This window comes from Coregonus lavaretus (assembly GCF_964263955.1).
Source record: "Coregonus lavaretus genome assembly, chromosome: 28".
NCBI lineage: Eukaryota > Metazoa > Chordata > Actinopteri > Salmoniformes > Salmonidae > Coregonus > Coregonus lavaretus.
In genome coordinates this window covers 6954822-6975597 of record NC_140015.1, presented here as the reverse complement: position 1 = coordinate 6975597, position 20776 = coordinate 6954822, and the positions used below count along the sequence as shown (strand labels likewise).

At 43.4% G+C, this 20776-nt stretch overlaps 1 protein-coding gene across 1 annotated transcript; it reads right to left on the bottom strand.

Annotated features, from left to right (window-relative positions):
* Positions 1-1996: 1996 nt before the first annotated feature.
* Positions 1997-19551, bottom strand: LOC311103759 (synaptogyrin-1-like; the record flags this gene model as incomplete). Its single annotated transcript, XM_084145407.1, has 4 exons — positions 19169-19551; positions 5464-5701; positions 4270-4415; positions 1997-2206 (listed from the first exon to the last, which is right to left on the bottom strand). Exons 1-4 carry the CDS (start codon positions 19280-19282, stop codon positions 1997-1999), a joined length of 708 nt encoding a protein of 235 aa, XP_084001533.1. The 5' UTR covers positions 19283-19551.
* Positions 19552-20776: the final 1225 nt, after the last annotated feature.

Below are 20776 nucleotides of genomic sequence, written 5' to 3'. Positions count from 1 at the left end.
ATATATGTGGGAGTATAGGTGTGTATGAGTTCCAAGACTGCATCCCGATCCTCCACCTTTCTCCCAAAGTGTGCACTTGCACACTCCCCAACAACGGTTGGTGGAAACTCCTTCCAGCCAATGCTTACACCAATCCATTGTATCCATGATGGGGAGTATGCAAGTGCACACTTTGGGAGAAGGGTGGACAATTGGGACACACACATGTCAATTAAGGCTGCAGAAAATAACCCCTCTTCTGGTTAGAACTCTGTCTGATCCCGTGGAGGTGGCCAACCAACACTGCACCCCCCCCCCCCTGAAGGCAAACTGGTTCCGGACACCGACACACACACCGACCATGGTCTCTGAGAAGCCCCTCGCTCTCCCCCATATCCTGCGTCCCCGGCATGTTGTAGCACTCTCACACTCACACACACAGTGATTGACCAACCCTTGGTCCTGTCCCACCCCGTTAGCCACCCAAAGTCCCTGTCAGCTATTCAAGTCTCAGATCTGTTAGTGCCATCTTGCCAACTCCTACAGTCCCTTCAGAAAGTATTCATATCCCTCGATTTATTCCACATGTTGTTGTTACAGCCTGAATTCAAAATGGATTACATAGATTTTTTCTGTCACCAATCTACACACAATACCTCATAATGATAAAGTGAAAGCATGTTTTTAAAAGGTTTAGCAAAGTTATTGAAAATGAAATACAGAAATATCTAATTTACATAAGTATTAACACCCCTGAGTCAATACATGTTAGAATCTCCTTTGGCAGCGATTAAATCTATAAGTCTTTCTGGGTAAGTCTCTAAGAGCGTTGCACACCTGGATTGTACAATATTTGCACACTATTATTTTAAAAAAATATTCAACCTCTGTCCAGTTGGTTGTTGATCATTGCTAGAGAGCCTTTTCAAGTCTTGCCATATATTTTCAAGTTGATTTAAGTCAAAATTGTAACTAGGCCATTCAGGAACATTCAATGCCGTCTTGGTAAGCAACTCCAGTGTATATTTGCCCTTGTGTTTTAGGTTATTGTCCTGCTGAAAAGGTGAATTTGTCTCCCAGTGTCTGTTGGAAAGCAGACTGAGCTTTCCTCTAATATTTTGCCTGTGCTTAGCTCTATTCCATCTCTTTTTATCCTAAAAAACTCCCTAGTCCTTGCCGATGACAAGCATACCCATAACATGATTTAGTCGATGATGCAGCCACCACCATGCCTGAAAATATGAAGAGTGGTGGTCAGTGATGATTTGTGTTGGATTTGCCCCAAACATTACGCTTTGTATTCAGGACATAAAGTTCATTTCTTTGCTTATTGCAAACAGGAATATTTGTATTCTGTACAGGCCTCCTTCTTTTCAATCTGTCATTTAGGTTAGTATTGTGGAGTAACTACAATGTTGTTGATCCATTCTCAGTTTTCCCCTATCACAGCCATTAAACTCTAACTGTTTTAAAGTCACCATTGGCCTCGTGGTGAAATCCCTGAGCGGTTTCCTTGAGTTAGGAAGGACGCCTGTATCTTTGTAGTGACTGGGTGTATTGATACAACATCCAAAGTCTAATGAATTACTTCACCATGCTCAAATTAAGCAAATGTTTTGTCCTGAACTTATTTAGGCTTGCCATAAAAAAAGGGTTGAATACTTATTGACTCAAGAGATTTCAGCTTTTAATTTTTAATAAGTATGTAAACATTTCTAAAAACATAATTCCACTTTGACATTATCGGCTATTGTGTGTAGGCCAGCGACACAAAATCTAAATTTAATCAATTTGAAATTCAGGCTGTAACACAACAAAATGTGGAAAAAGTCAAAGGGTTTGAATACTTTCTGAAGGCAGTGTATTTCATTATCACACCTAACACAAACAGATCTGGGACTTAGCTACCTTTAAGCCACCCCATGTCCCCATAAACCACAAAAATGCCCCCTTACACCACCCCTGATGCTGAGTAAGCCCCTCCCTGAGCCTTCTCCTCCTCCCTTGGCCCTCTGGCTCAGTACTCCTGGCCCTGGTAGCCAGCGGAGCCGTCAAAGGCTGGCTCCGTGCTGGCCACGGGGTCAATGTCGGCAGTGTAGCCCGTGTAGTCAGTGCCCATGGGGGCCACAGTGTTGGGGTCAGCGGTGGGGTCAACATACTCCTGGGAGAAGAGGGCCGAGTCAGCTCCCAGCTTGTACTTCTGAAAGCCCAGGAAGGCCTGCACCGCCTTCAGAGCAGAGAGGGTGTCACGGGGCGGGCAGGCAATTGGAAAGGGGAGGGGCAACAATATGAGAGCAATAGCAAAACAATATGTATGTGGGTGGGGGGGATAAACAGGAAAGGTGGAAACATGGGGTTGTGTGGGTGGAATTTGAATATGACAGATGGGCAGAATGAGATGACACGAGACGCAACCAATGATAGCGGGGGAAAGGGGTATATCAGGGAGCATGCCATTGATTAAAAAGGTATGAAGTAAGGTTAGGAGGACAAATGGTAGTTAGATGAGTAGAAGGGTGGGATATCGAGAGAAAAAGAGAGGGAGGAAGAAGGAAGAGAGAAAATGTGTTTGATTAGAGCGGGATAATTAAGTCCGTTAGTGGGCTTTAAGTGGGGAGTGTCAAAAAAGATTACAGTCAGTGGTCTTGGAGTGAAGTGAGTAACCTTTCACCTGATCAGGCACTGTCTTTGTTTTTTCTTTTTAATACAACAATAACGATGTATCATAAATAATAAACATTCACAAATCATCCCAGTGTCATATACAATGCAGAAATACCCAAACATAATCAACAAATCTTATTTTAATCCTAACTCATAATACAAATAACAGACATAGATTCACAGTGGTTGCAGCCAGCTGGACCTGGTAACACTAAATGCATGTCATTAAGCTGTAGTAGTTAGCTAAAGCTGTGGCGTGTGTGTGAATGGAGGAGCATAAGGCTAGATTAGGGAGAGGAGCTTTTCCTTCACAGATTTGCAGTTTTGGCATTGAAATACAATGTGAACAATTAACAATTACTACATATCTAGGATACAATCTAACAACGTTTGGGTTCAAATTGATATGAACTCTGTACATTTTTATCACTTTCTAATAATTTCCTGAATTGACCCCAACCATGCAAAGTGGCTCTACAGAAAATGTACAATCTAATTTGAATGGTACCATGAAATCAAATGATTTTTATAAAAAGTTCTAAACAAAATAATACTTTACATAAAAATGAATTGAGACAACCAACAAAGGTAAACATAGCTAAAATGGTGGATTACTATGCCAGGCAATGAGAACCTGATATGTCAACAGTACCACTGTTTTAACCCCACAAAGACACTCATTTTTGGCAATGGTTTGATGTCAAGGCACTTTGGAAGGGCAATCTGACTCCAGCAAGCACATCCTAGCTGTAAACACTAGGCAATTATAGTAAACAAATACAAGGTTCTCCTTCACTGTGTTTGGCCATCTAAGGAGGACATCATTCAGACAGCCTGGATGGGAAGTTGGTGTGAGGGAAATAATGTTAAGTATAAGGGTCAGGAGATATCTATCATTAGGCTAGTGGTGGTGTGGGCTGTGGAATGAACAGTTTGTTGTACTCTTCTTCGAACGACACTCTCTTTATCCTCTCCAGGGACAGCAGTGTCAGAGCACCCTAGATAGAGACAGACAGGTCAGGGACTGGGTCAGTGGACAGTTATGGGATAGAAAGGGTGGTGAGAATGACCCCAATATTCACCAGATACAATCCTTCCATAAAGTTATGTATCAAAACACAACTTTTTAAGCTTTTTCTAGACAGAGACAGAAGCAAAGATGAAATTAGCGAATTGGGAGAAACTTAGTTCAGATCCAGCTAAAACAGAGATTAGGCATTATTGTATAGACAAAAACACAGCATCGACTAAGATTAAAATAGAGAAAAAATAGGAATCTAAACAGACCCAGAGAATATAAAATAAGGAGAGAAAGTTTAGATCCAGGTTACACATTTGCAGAAAAACAGACTCCAGCAAGCACATCCACTTCTACAGATGAAGAAAAAGCAGTGTGTTAAACAGAGGTAGGTTAAGAGGAGTAGAATGTTAGGACCCAGCTTCAGATGGAGCAGAATTAGAGCCTCATGAAGAAGGCAGAGTTGTTATGTAACCAATTTAATTGAAGGGGCACCGATGGAAAAATGTGCGTAATATAAATAATATTTTCTATATTGTAGACGTACAAATGGCCATTACTCCAGACAGGAAGGTTAATGAAATGGAGGGCTGTTGTACTGTACGTACCCAGGTGAAGATGGAGAAGAAGGCGAAGGTAATGGCGGCTCGGGCTGCGTCCGCGCCCTCCCTTAGAGGGTTGTCCTCCTCCTTGGCAACCTGCCACTGGTTGGCCAGGAAACAGAACCCCACAAACCAGACAAATGACCAGAATGCTACAGGGGGGGGGAGAGAGAGAGAGAATTACAAATGCAAACCATTAATACTATGGGGTGGTAAAACTAAAGAAAAACATCTGCTCTTGAAATGTAATATCATACTCAGTAATACCACATTGCAAATGTCATGCCAATAACAGACTGAAACAAGCCGCTGACATGAGTATGTTTGTGCATTATGAGCAACACCACAAAGGTCATGCAACAATATAAAAAAACATATCAACTACTGATACACAACATATTTTGCAACCATTTTTACAAGCCTCAATAGCCTCACAGTAATCAAAGCCGAGCCTCAAAGGTCATAATGAGTATGTCGCTGTGGATAAGAGCGTCTGCTAAATGATGTAAATGTATGTTAGGGTTTATCGGCCACACCACAGCTAACCAGAGGGGGGCACCTGTGCACATACAAAATGGCTCCTACAGTACTCAAGTCTGCCAATGTCCTAGAGCTGTGATTAAAAATCCAGGGCTCTGTTCCAATACTATTTATATGCATCCTTCTTTAATCCTTTCCTTGAAGTAATCACCAATCTGATATAATATAATTGGTGAGAGCAATGCAGTGAAGAGCTTGCTTCCACGCCAATCCAGTCATGTCAGAGTGATTACATCAAGGGAAGGAGGCATTCCACATTAGTATACAGACAGGGCCAAGCACGCCTAATGGCTATTGAGGAAACAAGACCTTTATCAATATCCATGTATTGATCAGTATTTCCTAAGAGTTTAGAAAGGCTCAAGACAAAGGCCACACCCACCCAGATAAACCGTGTGCCTCTAAACACACTCCAAACTCTTATCATGACCAACTTCAACTAAAACAACCCCTGTCTTTGCTGGTAACGAACACACAATCACCTCCCCCATCCCCCAGTCAAAGATAGCGCAAACAATCCAAAACAACATCCTTCCTGTGTGGGGTGAAGTTGATCTGTGGTCAGTTTTGCATTTCCCCCAGTAATGGTTAAGGTTAGGATTGGGGAGGAGAAGCTGTTCCTAGATCGGTGCCTAGTGGAAAGTACAACCCAGAGCTTACCAGACACTCCGATGTCAGCAAGCACAGCCTTCTTGCGGTCCTTGACGCTGCTGATCTGGGGGAAGTAGACATCCAGGGCCAGGAAGGCAGCACAGCTGAGGAAAGCCAGGGTGCCCATCCCCACTGCATAGTTACAGGCATTCTGGTTCCTGTTGAAGATGCAGAACTCCTCAATCTCATCAGGCCGGTTCACGTAGCCCTCGTTGGCGATACAGCCAAAGATCACGATGGAGAAGAGCTGGGGGAAGAAGAGAGGAAGGGGAGATCGAAAGGATGTGAGAAAGAGGTGGATTGAGGAGAGAGTAGAGTGGGGAGAAAATGAGAAATGCAAAGGAGCAAAAGCCTGCAAAACCATTAGCTCCAGCAGGAGAGTTGGCAACCCCCTGATCTAGGTATTTTTTAGATACCGTACCACCACCTGAGGTACCCCCTCATGTAACCCTATGGACTCATGAGTCTTTTCAAGTACCCCCTGTGGATAGGCCATGTACCCCCAGGGGTCCTAGTACCCCCTGTGGATAGGCCATGTACCCCCAGGGGTCCTAGTACCCCCTGTGGATAGGCCATGTACCCCCAGGGGTCCTAGTACCCCCTGTGGATAGGCCATGTACCCCCAGGGGTCCTAGTACCCCCTGTGGATAGGCCATGTGCCCCCAGGGGTCCTAGTACCCCCTGTGGATAGGCCATGTACCCCCAGGGGTCCTAGTACCCCCTGTGGATAGGCCATGTACCCCCAGGGGTCCTAGTACCCCCTGTGGATAGGCCATGTGCCCCCAGGGGACCTAGTACCCCCTGTGGATAGGCCATGTGCCCCCAGGGGTCCTAGTACCCCCTGTGGATAGGCCATGTGCCCCCAGGGGTCCTAGTACCCCCTGTGGATAGGCCATGTGCCCCCAGGGGTCCTAGTACCCCCTGTGGATAGGCCATGTACCCCCAGGGGTCCTAGTACCCCCTGTGGATAGGCCATGTGCCCCCAGGGGTCCTAGTACCCCCTGTGGATAGGCCATGTACCCCCAGGGGTCCTAGTACCTCTGGTTGGGAACCGCTGATCTAGAGCATACAGGAGTAAAATCAAAGTGGATGGTACATCAGTAGCACAAGCTGATCATTTTTTGCATCCTATGTAGATCTGTCATAGTAATGTCTGGCGTCATACAGAGAAGAGACAACATGATCATTGAGGTCGCACCCCTCTCCTCAATGACGCTAAGTGACGGTTTGTGGTAAGGTGAATCCAGAACCAGTTACATTTTTACCCTGTTGTCTACAATCAGATATTTGTGTGACAGGACCTGATTTGACATGAGTGTAGATGATGCAACATCCTAATGACAGATCATGTGAAACAGTAAGCGAAGTAAAAACTGGCCCCTTGTTGACCTCTTGCCCAATGCCAGTAACTACATCATAAAACCACCAGGAATTATAGCAGCATTAAAAACTTCTACTCATTTAATTCACATACATTAGAAACAACATTCAGGCCAGGGTTGATGTTTGTTTTGTTGATGACGAGATGGGATGATATTAGGGGGCTTCTGTATACTATTGCATCTATTGAGCTCAGGCATGTGCACAAATAGGAGTCAACCTGTGCCCAGCACCTGCCCCTTTGACCTCCCACTGTAGTTGTTGTTCTGAATCCTTTGCCCGCAAGTTGTTGTGACGTCGTCAAGTTCGCCACCTCCCACCGCGTCCGTTGATTATGCCTGTTGGTCTGCACATGCCCAGTATCCAAATATGCATGGCTTGAGATGAGGTCACCGGTCGAGTGTATGTAGCAAGCCAACTAGTTTAAATATCAACAGTGCTGCCTCAGCAGCATAACATTTGATTCACATTTGATAACGCTTGATTTACATCATTATTAATATTGGGTCTGGTTGACTGATACACGCAGCAGAGAAAGGCAGAGAGTAGCAGCTGCATCAACGACCCTCGGTCCGACCCAACTCCATCCCTTCTTCAGTTGGCAGCAGCAACACAGGTAGTCTATAATAATAATAATAATAATATGCCATTTAGCAGACGCTTTTATCCAAAGCGACTTACAGTCATGCGTGCATACATTTTTTTTGTGTATGGGTGGTCCCGGGGATCGAACCCACTACCTTGGCGTTACAAGCGCCGTGCTCTACCAGCTGAGCTACAGAGGACCACAGTCTAGTCTAGCTAACCACCATATATTAATATATCCACACAAACCACTAGCCAGCCAGCCATATATCTTGAGTTAGAAGATTGTGAATATTATATTATGAACTTATCTTTAAGAGCATTTAAGATATACAAATCACAATCAGTAAAAAAAAAAAAATCCAGCTAGCTAACTAGCAGATTTATATCAATCATCAACATCAATGATCTGCTGATAGCCCTCCCTCTTTTCCCAATGTCAGTTTGAGCACCTTCCCCCTGAAAGATCTGTGCACGGCCCTGCCTCCACTTGTGGTGTGTGTGTGTGTATTGTGTTACCTACCACAGGCAACCTCATCCAGCACTAGGCCTGGGGCCGTCCTGGCAAAGCCCTGCGGTTTTAACAGCTGGCCTCTTCATCTGACAGCACTGTGTGTGCGCATGTGTGTGTGTGTGTATGTGAGAGAAAGAGAGAGAGCGCATTCACAAAGGAGTGGGGTGGGGTGGTGGTATGACAGAGCACCTCTGATGTAATACTGTATGTGTTGGTGAGACGCGAGTGAGTATGTAAGTGCGTTTGTTTGAGAAGAAAATGCATACTGTAGTGCCTTTACAGAATAGACTGCAAATCTGCAGAGTTTTTCCACTTGCTGTGAATCAATGCCCTATACAGTGTGAGTGTGTGTGATGGTTACACATGCCCATCTGTCAAGTGAAGCGTGGGAATCTGATGGATAGTGGCTGGCAAGCATATCAGATTAGTAGATAAAAACACGATATGTAAGAGAGTAGAGAGAGAGAGCAGAGAGAGAGAGAGGAAGAAGAAGAAAGCTAGAGTGTAATGGCCTTTAGCCTTCTTTCAATGTGCATCTTTCCCATTTAACCATCATTAGCTGTGCTGAAGCTGGCCCACCCTGGTTGGCAGGAACTCCCCCAACACCTCACGCTCATAACCTACTGAGTGCTGTACGCTCACTGCTCTTTGACTAAACTAATATTCACATTCAATGTGAATATGCTACCTTCGACACACACACACACAATTTATATTGTATAAACGAACAATCTATATACACAATGTGTCGAAGGTATTTTGCTTTAACTGCACACATGCTAACATCTCTTCACAATGTCTAGTTTCAACCGTCCAGTATTTATATGAAGATTGCATCCTTGCATCCTTTCTTCCATGTTCTGAAATAAAAATAGAGTACTGCCCCTTGAGATTACTGCCCCTTAGCTGCTATCAGCTCCATAATTTCCTGCTTGTTGCCACCCCATTATTTGATCCCAATAGTGATCGTCTTCCCTTGCCCTCATTTTTCATCCCAAACTCCTCTTAACCATGCTTTATAGTTCATAATTTAAGCATTTCATTGCACCATTTACACTGTATTCTGTGCATATGAGAAACTTTGATTTGATAATGCAAAACGGATAGCAGTTTTGTTTGTGGACATTATCTTTGGTCAGGATCTGGTTGTAAATCTGTGAATTCCCTACTCTCTAGTTTTGTCTGCTGGTGTGGTCTCCCTCCTGGTCCATTCACCTACTCAGATCTACCAGGCTAGCAGCACAGCTCTCTGGATCACAAGGCCCCAGCAGCTCATAGACATATGAAAGCAGGCATTGTGGCTGGCACCACGTGTGTCCTGATCTTTTAATCATAAGCAGTAGGCCTTTCATGCTCCATATTAAGCCTGATGGTATTTAGTGGTTATGTGTGTGTGTGTGTGTGTGTGTGCATCATGTGATTAAAAAAAAAAAAAAAAAGTTTGCTTACGCATGACTTTCTCAAGATGAGCATCACTGGCTGTCTGGCACAGTTTCACTGCTGCACCACTACCACAACCTAACAATTCAATACATCCCATACATAATGTTGGATTACTGTCTAAGTCCCAGTGTGTGCCTATTAGTGTGCAGGATGTCTTTCAGGCAGGCCTACCAGTCAATAAATCAATCAGACTATGCACACCATTACAGCTAGAGACCCTTGGCTTTGCTGCAAGTGACAACAGAGGCCTACAGAGGCCATTTGCTCTTGCTGTCATAGCAATACCATAAGCAGACTGCACTGGATGCCCTCTCTCGCTCTCCTCTCAATGAATCTGCTTGTGCTAGTCTCCCTCAGTCTGAGTATTCTCCTCCATGATGGAGTACCACTGATACAGATGTTGATTGAGATGTACACAAAGGAGTCCTTGACAAACAAATGCGGACACACACACACAGACTGCTTGCTGGCCGAGCGACACATTTCTCCTTTCCCCCACAATCATTCAATTTTAATCTCTGTGACCTTGTGTTCAGAGAGAGAGAAAGCGGGGAGAGAGAGAGGGAGAAAGAAAGAGAGGGAGGGAGAGAGGGAGAAAGAAAGAGAGGGAGGGAGAGAAAGACTGAGATTCTTTGAGTCACAAGGCTGGATGTCTTTATCCATCCTACTGCTCACATACAGTACCAGTCAAAGGTTTGGACACACCTACTCATTCAAGGGTTTTTCTTTATTTGTACTATTTTCTACATTGTAGAATAATAGTGAAGACATCAAAACTATGAAAAAACACATATGGAATCATGTAGTAACCAAATAGGTGATAAACAAATAAAAATAGATGTTATATTTGAGATTCTTCAAAGTAGCCACCCTTTGCCTTGATGACAGCTTTGCACACTCTTGGCATTTTATCAACCAGCTTCATGAGGTAGTCACCTAGAATGCATTTCAATTAACAGGTGTGCCTTGTTAAAAGTTAATTTGTGGAATTTATTTCCTTCTTAATGCGTTTGAGCCAATCAGTTGTGTTGTGACAAGGTAGGGGTGGTATACAGAAGATAGACCTATTTGGTTAAAGACCAAGTCCATATTATGGCAAGAACAGCTCAAATAAGCAAAGAGAAACAACAGTCCATCATTACTTTAAGACATGAAGGTCAGTCAATCCGGAAAATTTCAAGAACTTCAATTGGATAACCGCGGTGAGAAGAAAGAATACATTAATTGCTGTGTTTCCTCCGACATTCAGACCTGTGTGTGTGTACGGAAGATTTCAAGAACTTTGAAAGTTTCTTCAAGTGCAGTTGCAAAAACCATCAAGCGCTATGATGAAACTGGCTCTCATGAGGACCGCCACAGGAAAGGAAGTCCCAGAGATACCTCTGCTGCAGAGGATAAGTACATTAGAGTTAACTGCCCCTCAGATTGCTGCCCAAATCAAGTAAGACACATCTCAACATCAACTGTTCAGAGGAGACTGCGTGAATCAGGCCTTCATGGTCGAATTGCTGCAAAGAAACCACTATTAAATGACACCAATAAGAAGAGACTTGCTTGGGCCAAGAAACATGAGCAATGGACATTAGACCTGTGGAAATGTCCTTGGGTCTGATAAGTCTAAATTTGAGATTTTTGGTTCCAACCGCCGTGTCTTTGTGAGACGCAGAGTAGATGAACGGATGATCTCCGCATGTGTGGTTCCCACCTTGAAGCATGGAGGAGGATGTGTGATGGTGTGGGATGCTTTGCTGGTGACACTGTCAGTGATTTATTTAGAATTCAAGGCACACTTAACCAGCATGGCTACCACAACATTCTACAGCGATACACCATCCCATCTGGTTTGGGCTTAGAGGGACTATCATTTGTTTTTCAACAGGACAATGACCCAACACACCTCCAGGAATAGACTGCAAATCTGCAGAGTTTTTCCATTTGCTGTGAATCAATGCCCTATACAGTGTGAGTGTGTGTGATGGTTACACATGCCCATCTGTCAAGTGAAGCGTGGGAATCTGATGGATAGTGGCTGGCAAGCATATCATATTAGTAGATAAAAACACGATATGTAAGAGAGTAGAGAGAGAGAGCAGAGAGAGAGAGAGGAAGAGGAAGAAAGCTAGTGTAATGGCCTTTAGCCTTCTTTCAATGTGCATCTTTCCCATTTAACCATCATTAGCTGTGCTGAAGCTGGCCCACCCTGGTTGGCCTCCCGAGTGGCGCAGTGGTCTAAGGCACTGCATCGCAGTGCTAGCTGTGCCACTAGAGATCCTGGTTCGAATCCAGGCTCTGTTGTAGCCGGCCGCGACCGGGAGACCCATGGGGCGGCGCACAATTGGCCCAGCGTTGTCCAGGGTAGGAGAGGGAATGGCCGGCAGGGATGTAGCTCAGTTGGTAGAGCATGGCGTTTGCAACGCCAGGGTTGTGGGTTCGATTCCCACGGGGGGTATGAAAAATTATAATGTATGCACTCTAACTGTAATTCTCTCTGGATAAGAGCGTCTGCTAAATGACTAAAAATGTAAAATGTAAAGGCTATTTTACCAAGGAGTGAATAACAAAAAAGATGCAGTGTTGTCAGACCTTGAATAATGCAAAGAAAATAAGTTAATGTTCATTTTTAAACAACACAATACTAATGTTTTAACTAAGGAAGAGTTCAGAAATCAATATTTGGTGGAATAACCCTGATTTTCAATAACAGCTTTCATGCGTCTTGGCATGCTCTCCACCAGTCTTTCACATTGATGTTGGGTGACTTTATGCCACTCCTGGCACAAGAATTCAAGCAGCTCGGCTTTGTTTGATGGCTTGTGACCATCCATCTTCCTCTTGATCACATTCCAGAAGTTTTCAATGGGGTTCAGGTCTGGAGATTGGGCTGGCCATGACAGGGTCTTGATCTGGTAGTCCTCCATCCACACCTTGATTGACCTGGCTGTGTGTCATGGCGCATTTTCCAGCCTTGCTGAAGCACCCCCGGATCATCACCGATCCTCCACCAAATTTCACAGTGGGTACGAGACACTGTGGCTTGTAGGCCTCTCCAGGTCTCCATCTAACCATTAGACAATATTTTCTAGCTTTGCACGACTTCAGCTCTGCCCCTAGGAGCCTGTTTCGAACCGTCCTCGCCGTGCACTTCACCCCAGCTGCCGTTTGCCATTCTTTTTGTAGGTCACTTGATGTCATCCTACGTTCGAATGAGTTGGCGGTCATCCCGGTCAGTAGAGTCGTTTTCGCCCTCTGCCGGTCTGTAGCTTTGTTGTCCCCAATGTCTGCCGTTTGACCTTGTTCTTATGAACCGACGTCTTTGAAGTTTGAAGGATGGAAGCAACCTGACGCTCACAGTATCCCTCTGCCAGTAAAGCCAGAATTGAACCCTTCTTTTCCTCACTCAAAACTTTCCTTTTCAACTCTTTTGGCATGGTCAATAGTTATTTTTTGATTCATATTACTTTTGAGGTACTATTAGCACTGTTTTTGCCATCCAGCTGGTCCTATTGCAAGAGGATAGTGATGACCACAGCAGTGGTTTTTATACTTTTCCTCGTTAAATAAGATTTGGTTCAGGTGATCACCTAATAAGTACCTAATTCAGTAGAATGAGGTGTGCTTCTGTTGGAATCCAACAGACACTGGATTGGAATGGCTGTCATAAATGTAGAGATGCTGATTTAAGAAAAAATTGCAGTGGTCTCTTAATTTTTTCCACAGCTGTATATAGGAGTACCAGTACCGAGTCGATGTGCAGGGGTACGAGGTAATTGCGGTAGCTATGTACTGTACATATAGGTAGGGCTAAAGTGACTAGGCAACAGGATGGAAAATAGACAGTAGCAGCAGCGTATGTGATGAGTGTGAAAGTGTGTGTGTGGCGTCATTATTCATGTGTGCCTGTGTTGTGTGTGTATAGTGTAAGAGAGTTAGTGCAGAAGAAAAAATAAAATAAGGGTCAATGCCGTAGTCCGGGTAGCCATTTGATTAGCTCTGGTACCACTTGCTGTGCGGCATAAGAGATAACAGTCTGCGTCTTTCAGCAGGACACACCATAGCAAAACGTTTTGCAACAAAAAACAGAACAAGTTCCAGGTGGTAACTCCACATTTCAAAAGATGTTCTCCCTACTGAACATTGTCAAAGGACCAGGACTAGCAACATTCTGCAGAGGAGGTCAAAAAGCTCAACATCCAAACCCTGTCACCTTTTAATCTTACATACTAAAACAAACATTCCTCTTCAGATGGAGAACATTTCAAATCTGTCCCAATGCCCCAGCATTACTGCCAAACACGGGTGCAAAGCCTGACCGTGGAAATGCACTAATAGTACTCAGGTTATAGTGACTCAGACATCTGAATGAACATGCCACACACACAGTCTTGTCTAATTCAGTTCCAGCAACTATGGTGGATGCGTCATCAGGCCAGTGCAGTAGAGTTTGGCTCGGCTCTGCTCAGTAGTGTGAATACGGTATAAGTGTCCATTTTGTTTTTATTTTGCCTCTGTGCCTAATTGGTAAATTAAACACATTGACTAAATAGAGACTACACTCCCTTGAGTTACCAAACCTAAAATCAGTTGTTAATTACAAGGTAACACCATTGACAAAGTAGCAGACAATGTAGCCTTCCAGGACCGGAGAGCCTCAGAAAGAAAATACTTATCTATTTCCAAGTCTCCTTCATCTACTGTATTAGCTCAATAAAGCTTGTATTGATCTGGTGACTGAGGCGTTTCCCAATGGGACACCATCATGTATCATCACCCAATATCACTTGACAGATCCCAGTGGCATCATTAACAGGAGTATTAGAGAAATATAACCATGTTATTCAGAGAATGAAGAAAAAACAGACAACTCATTCCCTCATGACTCGCAAGCACATGACTATTCTATTTGCTCAGACAAAGGCTTCACACTGAAAAGGCAGCAGATGATCGGACAAGGAAAAGAAAGCTGAACTAAAAGGGGGATGATAGGTCATGTGACGTGACAGTTTAGTACATCCTATAACACCCCTAGTTACAAGGTTTCCATGATACAAAGACCCAGCCATTTTGAAGACTGTCCCTATAAACTTCCTCTGGTGAATAACATACTTGTGTTGTGAGCAAGCCTCCTCTCATTTGTCCCCATACCTCCCTCCCTCATGAGTGGGCTCAGCAGACCTCAATCAGCCAATCAGGATCTCGGTTGGGGGGGGGGGGGGGGGGGTCTGCCTCCCTCTCATCCTGGAGAGAGAGCTGTGGTCCAGCAGGTTAATACTGAGCTCTCTCATCACCACCACCACCACAGCAACAATGGCAGACTTAAAAAATGGGAGGGGACTTTACGCACATACAAAATAATATGGAGCTGGGCAAAAATATTGAGAGAAAGGCTGAGGTTACGTTCCCTTTCTCGATACACAATGGCAGATTTCTCTCCACCAAGACAAATGTGTTGGTGTCCATCTTTGTTTTGTTTAGCTTTAGTATTCATGAAAGCAGGTTGTCTGATCACACATTTCTGGATCTTAGCTGAATGAGGAATAAAACCTCACCATGATCATTGGAGTTCCCTCCCCAATCTGCTGAACATCAAATATGTTGCAGTCCTATATAGTGTTGTAAACCTTTTCTCTAATCACTATGCTTGACAGACAGATAGACACACACTCACACACAGAGATGGGCAGTATTGTATTTCAATTACTTCTGAGTATTTAGTAATTTGTATTATACTGGGTACAATACACTCCAATGTATTTTGTAACAAGATACTTTCGAGAGTTGTAATTTGTATTTTCAAAATACAAAATACTTTTTTATACCATTTTTTTATAGCGGTTCACCATTTTGTGGCCCCCTTTCACCCTGCATTGGTATGAGAAGTATGATGGCACTATGGTGTGATAAAAGCGTCTGATAAATTAACTACAGTGAGGGAAAAAAGTATTTGATCCCCTGCTGATTTTGTACGTTTGCCCACTGACAAAGAAATGATCAGTCTATAATTTTAATGGTAGGTTTATTTGAACAATGAGAGACAGAATAACAACAACAAAAGATCCAGAAAAACGCATGTAAAAAATGTTATAAATTGATTTGCATTTTAATGAGAGAAATAAGTATTTGACCCCCTCTCAATCAGAAAGATTTCTGGCTCCCAGGTGACTTTTATACAGGTAACGAGCTGAGATTAGGAGCACACTCTTAAAGGGAGGACTCCTAATCTCAGCTTGTTACCTGTATAAAAGACACCTGTCCACAGAAGCAATCAATCAATCAATCAGATTCCAAACTCTCCACCATGGCCAAGACCAAAGAGCTCTCCAAGGATGTCAGGGACAAGATTGTAGACATACACAAGGCTGGAATGGGCTACAAGACCATCGCCAAGCAGCTTGGTGAGAAGGTGACAACAGTTGGTGCGATTATTCGCAAATGGAAGAAACACAAAATAACTGTAAATCTCCCTCGGCCTGGGGCTCCATGCAAGATCTCACCTCGTGGAGTTGCAATGATCATGAGAACGGTGAGGAATCAGCCCAGAACTACACGGGAGGATCTTGTCAATGATCTCAAGGCAGCTGGGACCATAGTCACCAAGAAAACAATTGGTAACACACTACGCCGTGAAGGACTGTCACGCCCTGACATAGAGATCTCTAGTTGGTTTGGTCAGGGTGTGAATATCTATGTGTATATCTAGAATGTGTATATCTATGTTGGCCGGGTGTGGTTCCTAATCAGAGGCAGCTGTCGATCGTTGTCTCTGATTGGGGATCATACTTAGGCAGCCATTTTACCTACCTATGTTGTGGGATCTTGTTTCTATTACTGTTGGGCTTGTTGTATGTGTAGCCTCTTGAACTTCACATTCTGTTGGATTTTGTTATTTTGTCGGTGTGTATTAGAATAAACGACTATGTACGTATACCACGCTGCACCTTGGTCCGATCCTTCATACAACGAACGTGACAGAAGATCCCACCACCAACGGACCAAGCAGCGTGGCCAGGAGGAGCAGACACCCTGGACACAGGTGGGGAATACATTTTGGACATGGGAGGAGATATTAGCCGGTAAAGGACCCTGGGCGAAGGAAGAAGCCCAGGCAGGAGAGGATTAACGGCGACGCCGACGGTGCCGACCGCTAAGGAAGCCCGAGAGGCAGCCCCAAGAATACATTTTTGGGGGGCACACGGGGTGGTGGGCAACGCAGCAGGAGGCCCTGAAAGACCTGCAGCTAGCACTCTGAGAGAGGAGACCACCACCTTACGGGGGCTGATAGAGAAGAGGGAGCAGGAGTTCAGCCCAGAACTACACGGGAGGATCTTGTCAATGATCTCAAGGCAGCTGTATTTTCACAAATCCATTTTGGTCATTTAGCAGACACTTATCCAGAGTGACTTACAGTCAGTGCATTCAACTAATCTAGATAAACAACAACATATCACAGTCTTAGCAAGTAAAATGTTTCTGTAACCATTACTGAGAAAGTTGTTGCTTTTCAGGCCGGCTACTTGCAAATGTATTTCTGTATTTAAAAATACCAAATACATGTATTTTAATTAAATACATTTTAACTACAAGCATTTATTTTGATACATTGATCTTTATGGTATTTTCTCACAGATACATACACTCGAGAGATGCTGTGTCTTAGGCTTGGCTATTGATTATTAAGGTATTGATTAGGCCTATTTGGGAACATCATTCATTATGCATAATGCAGGTCATTTCTCAGATCTAAATGACACACCAGAACAAGAGAAAATTAATTGTTTTTGTCGCTCTGGTTATTTCAGATACAAAATAATAGCCTTCATGTCCAATTACATCTGTTTGCAACAATAAGGGCCTGAAAACCAGTGCATGCGTATCCTACAGCAGACAGGAATCTTTGGCTCCAGTTATTGAACCTTATAGTCCACAGGCACTGACGAGGCGCCTCGCACGTGCCACCACTGTATCTGAGGTTGTAATCACGGCCTACAAAGCCTTGTCCTTCCTAACTCTTTAAATCCTAAGCTTGCTGATCATTGTCTGTGTAAATACTAGCCTACAAAGGCCTTGTCACTAATTGTGCACAAAGAGTTCCATAACAACAATAGCGTTAAAGGGATACTTCGGGATTTTGGCAATGAGGCCCTTTATCTGGTCAGATGAACTTGTGTATACCATTTTTATGTCTCGGTGTCCAGTATGAAGGAAGTTAGAGGTAGTTTTGCGAGCCAATGCTAACTAGCGTTAGCGCAATGACTGGAAGTCTATGGGTATCTACTAGCATGCTCATTGCCAAAATCCCGAAATATCCCTTTAAGCTCTGGTTATCACATTGATTTGTGGTGGACTGAAAATCCTTCCATGCTTGACTATTGAGTTCTGAGATGGTTCCAAAAATAGCCTGTCTGCATTTCCACAGACAGACCAATTCTAATATTTTGCCTAAGTAATGGTATTTTGGCTTTCTCTTCTATCTGAACTAACAGTGCCTATAGTATGAAAGAATCAAGCCTTTAGACGTTAATATAAATTATCCGACCTACATTATATTTTACATTTGTTTTACCTACTACTTAGCATGTTAGCTAACCCTTCCCCTAACCTAACTCCTAATCTTAACCCTAATCTTAACGTTAGCCACCTATCTATCTAGCTAATGTTAGCCACAACAAATTGTAATTCGTAACAAATCATACAAATTGTAATTCGTAACATATCATACAAATTGTAATTTGTAACATATCATACAAAATAGATGGACATCCACAAATTAATACATACCATACCAAACGTAATGTAACATAAAACACTAAATTCAGTGTCACGGATTTTAGTTTACTATGTTACGTCTACCTGATTCCAGGTTGGCCTGTGTAAACGCAGCCTATGTTAAAGAGGCAATCTGCAGTTGCTACATCCATGTTTGGACAAACAAATTATGAATATGCCCATGGGGCGGCGCACAATTGGCCCAGCGTCGTCCAGGGTAGGGGAGGGAATGGCCGGCAGGGATGTAGCTCAGTTGATAGAGCATGGCTTTTGCAACGCCAGGGTTGTGGGTTCGTTTCCCACAGGGGGTATTAAAAAATAAAATAATGTATGCACTAACTGTAAGTCGCTCTGGATAAGAAGAATATGTTATAAATGCCTCATGAGCTTAGTTCCACTGTCTTACCCCATCAGAACCCAAAATATAAGTTTTTCTTACTCCAATGTTTGTAAACAAAATCAATGTAAACACTATACAGCCTCAAAATTGTTAAAACTATAATTCTGATATCACGGATGGTCAGTCCTTGCATCCATAGCTCTGTCTATGAATTTGAGTGGTTACATTACTCCAGCCCCATTCCTTAGCTTTGTAGCGAAACAGTGGCTGGGGTTCCTTTTATTGTTTCAACTACTGATTGCCACTTTAACTGAGAGTTAGTAGTCTATAAAACAGCGGTCTTTAATTCAGTGGTAGCCATAACATTTTAATTGAACACAAATGGCTTTCAAGACAAGGTAGCGATAGTCAGTAGTCAAATATTATGATAGTCTGAAAACAATATGTATTGTGTGCGTCGCATTAACGTCCTTCTACTCAAATTTGTGCGTAAGCAGGGTATATAGCCTAGCCTATGGGGTTAACAGATTGCCTAGGAATCGATCGGTTTGCTTTTAAATCCTACTATTTTCTCGACTGTTTGTAGATATTTTGCTGTACATACACAGACCGCCCGTGTCCCCCACTCTTTAATTATTAAAACAACGACATGCTCAAATAAACAACACAAAACATGACCACTCACTCACCCAGCAAACAAGCCGAAGGATAGTTTGAGGCTGTTGAAAGAACGTCAAAGGGTCGAAGGCTCCTCCAGCCTTCCCCGCTCCGTATGCTTGCATCCCCTGCATCACCCCCTCCATCTTCAGCTGGTGGTGATTTCACCGTCTCCGAATTCAGTACCCAGCCGAAGACGTTAAATGACGTGGGTTTGTACGCTCGTTCGGTATATTGACCTTGGTATTATTATAACGCTGCCAGTTGGAACGTGACTGACTCGGGTTGAATTTATTGTAGTCTCTGCTCTGCCCCTTTGCCAATCCAAAACCTTCCGCCAGTGGGTGCTTTCTGTGGTTTTGAAGCTAATCTATTTCCCTCAACAGCCTCTTCCCATTCTCCCTACCCCTTTCTCATCTAAAGCGTGGAGAGAAAGCAACCGAGCAAGACACGCATTATTTTGAGCAGCGAGCGCGCGCATACGGCGCAGTCAAGCTTTGACGCGCACTCACTCTCGACAATCACAGCAAGCTCCTTGCCATTTTTTACTGAGGCGCGCTCCTGACAGAAAACATTATCTCGTTCAATAAAGGGAAAAAGAAACCTATCACTATTTAAAAAGAAGCGTACACGCTAGGACTTGAAGTGGGGAGAAACACAAGCCCACATCTTTCATTATATGCATGGATAATCAGCGATCTCTTCCTGATTTACAAATTGGATCAACTGCTTTGCTCAATCTGTTCGTCTCCCCAGTCTACCGTGCAGGAGAGGTCTATGCCACCTGGCGGATAACTATTGGCAGTGGCTCGCACTAGGCAACAATTATTAATGACTATGCATTGCGTTGTGTTTAAATCTAGAATGTATCATTCCAGTAGTTTACAGACTAGTGTTTTTTAGTCCAGGGCCTAAAGAGCCACCCAGAGCCATATCCAATGAAAATGAGTCAAGCCTACAAATCCCGAGGTAAAATTATATTTCATGAGAAATTGTGACATTACCACCAAAAGATAGCCTTATAAGCCTATTGCTTTTTCTTCTTCAGAGCCAACAATGACAGTAGGACAATACATAAATAGAAAAACAATTGTAAGTGAGCTGCTGATGCCAAGCACACAGCACAAATTCCAAGCACACAGATTACTTGTTAAATGCTTTAATCATTGGATTGTATATTAACATTATTAATAACAAGCAATAAAAGTTAGCAAAGATTTGCCTCAGAAATATAGATCTGAGAGGGAAAGGAGGTGGCACCAGTTTACCATAACAGCACATCATCCCTCTGTCTGTTGCCTAGGAGACAACAACAGACATTGTATAAGCACTCAAACAGTAGGCCTATAGGAAGTAAGATTAGCCAGCCATTCAGGTATATAAAAACCACTGTGTAAACAAGTAAACAAAAAAACCTTGCTCAAGTCATATTTGATCATAATTTACACCGTTTAACTTCCATTGACCTCTGTTTCCAGCACTGACACCATCGTGTGGTAGGCTGTGATTTGTCAGAATTCACAGATGCTGCACTTGCTAATATGGGGAGTTTCATCAGTGGCTTGCCCTGCACTGACAGAGATGGAGAGACTTTACACACTTTCAAAGCTCTGACTGTCTTGTTTAAAGACGTCAAACAC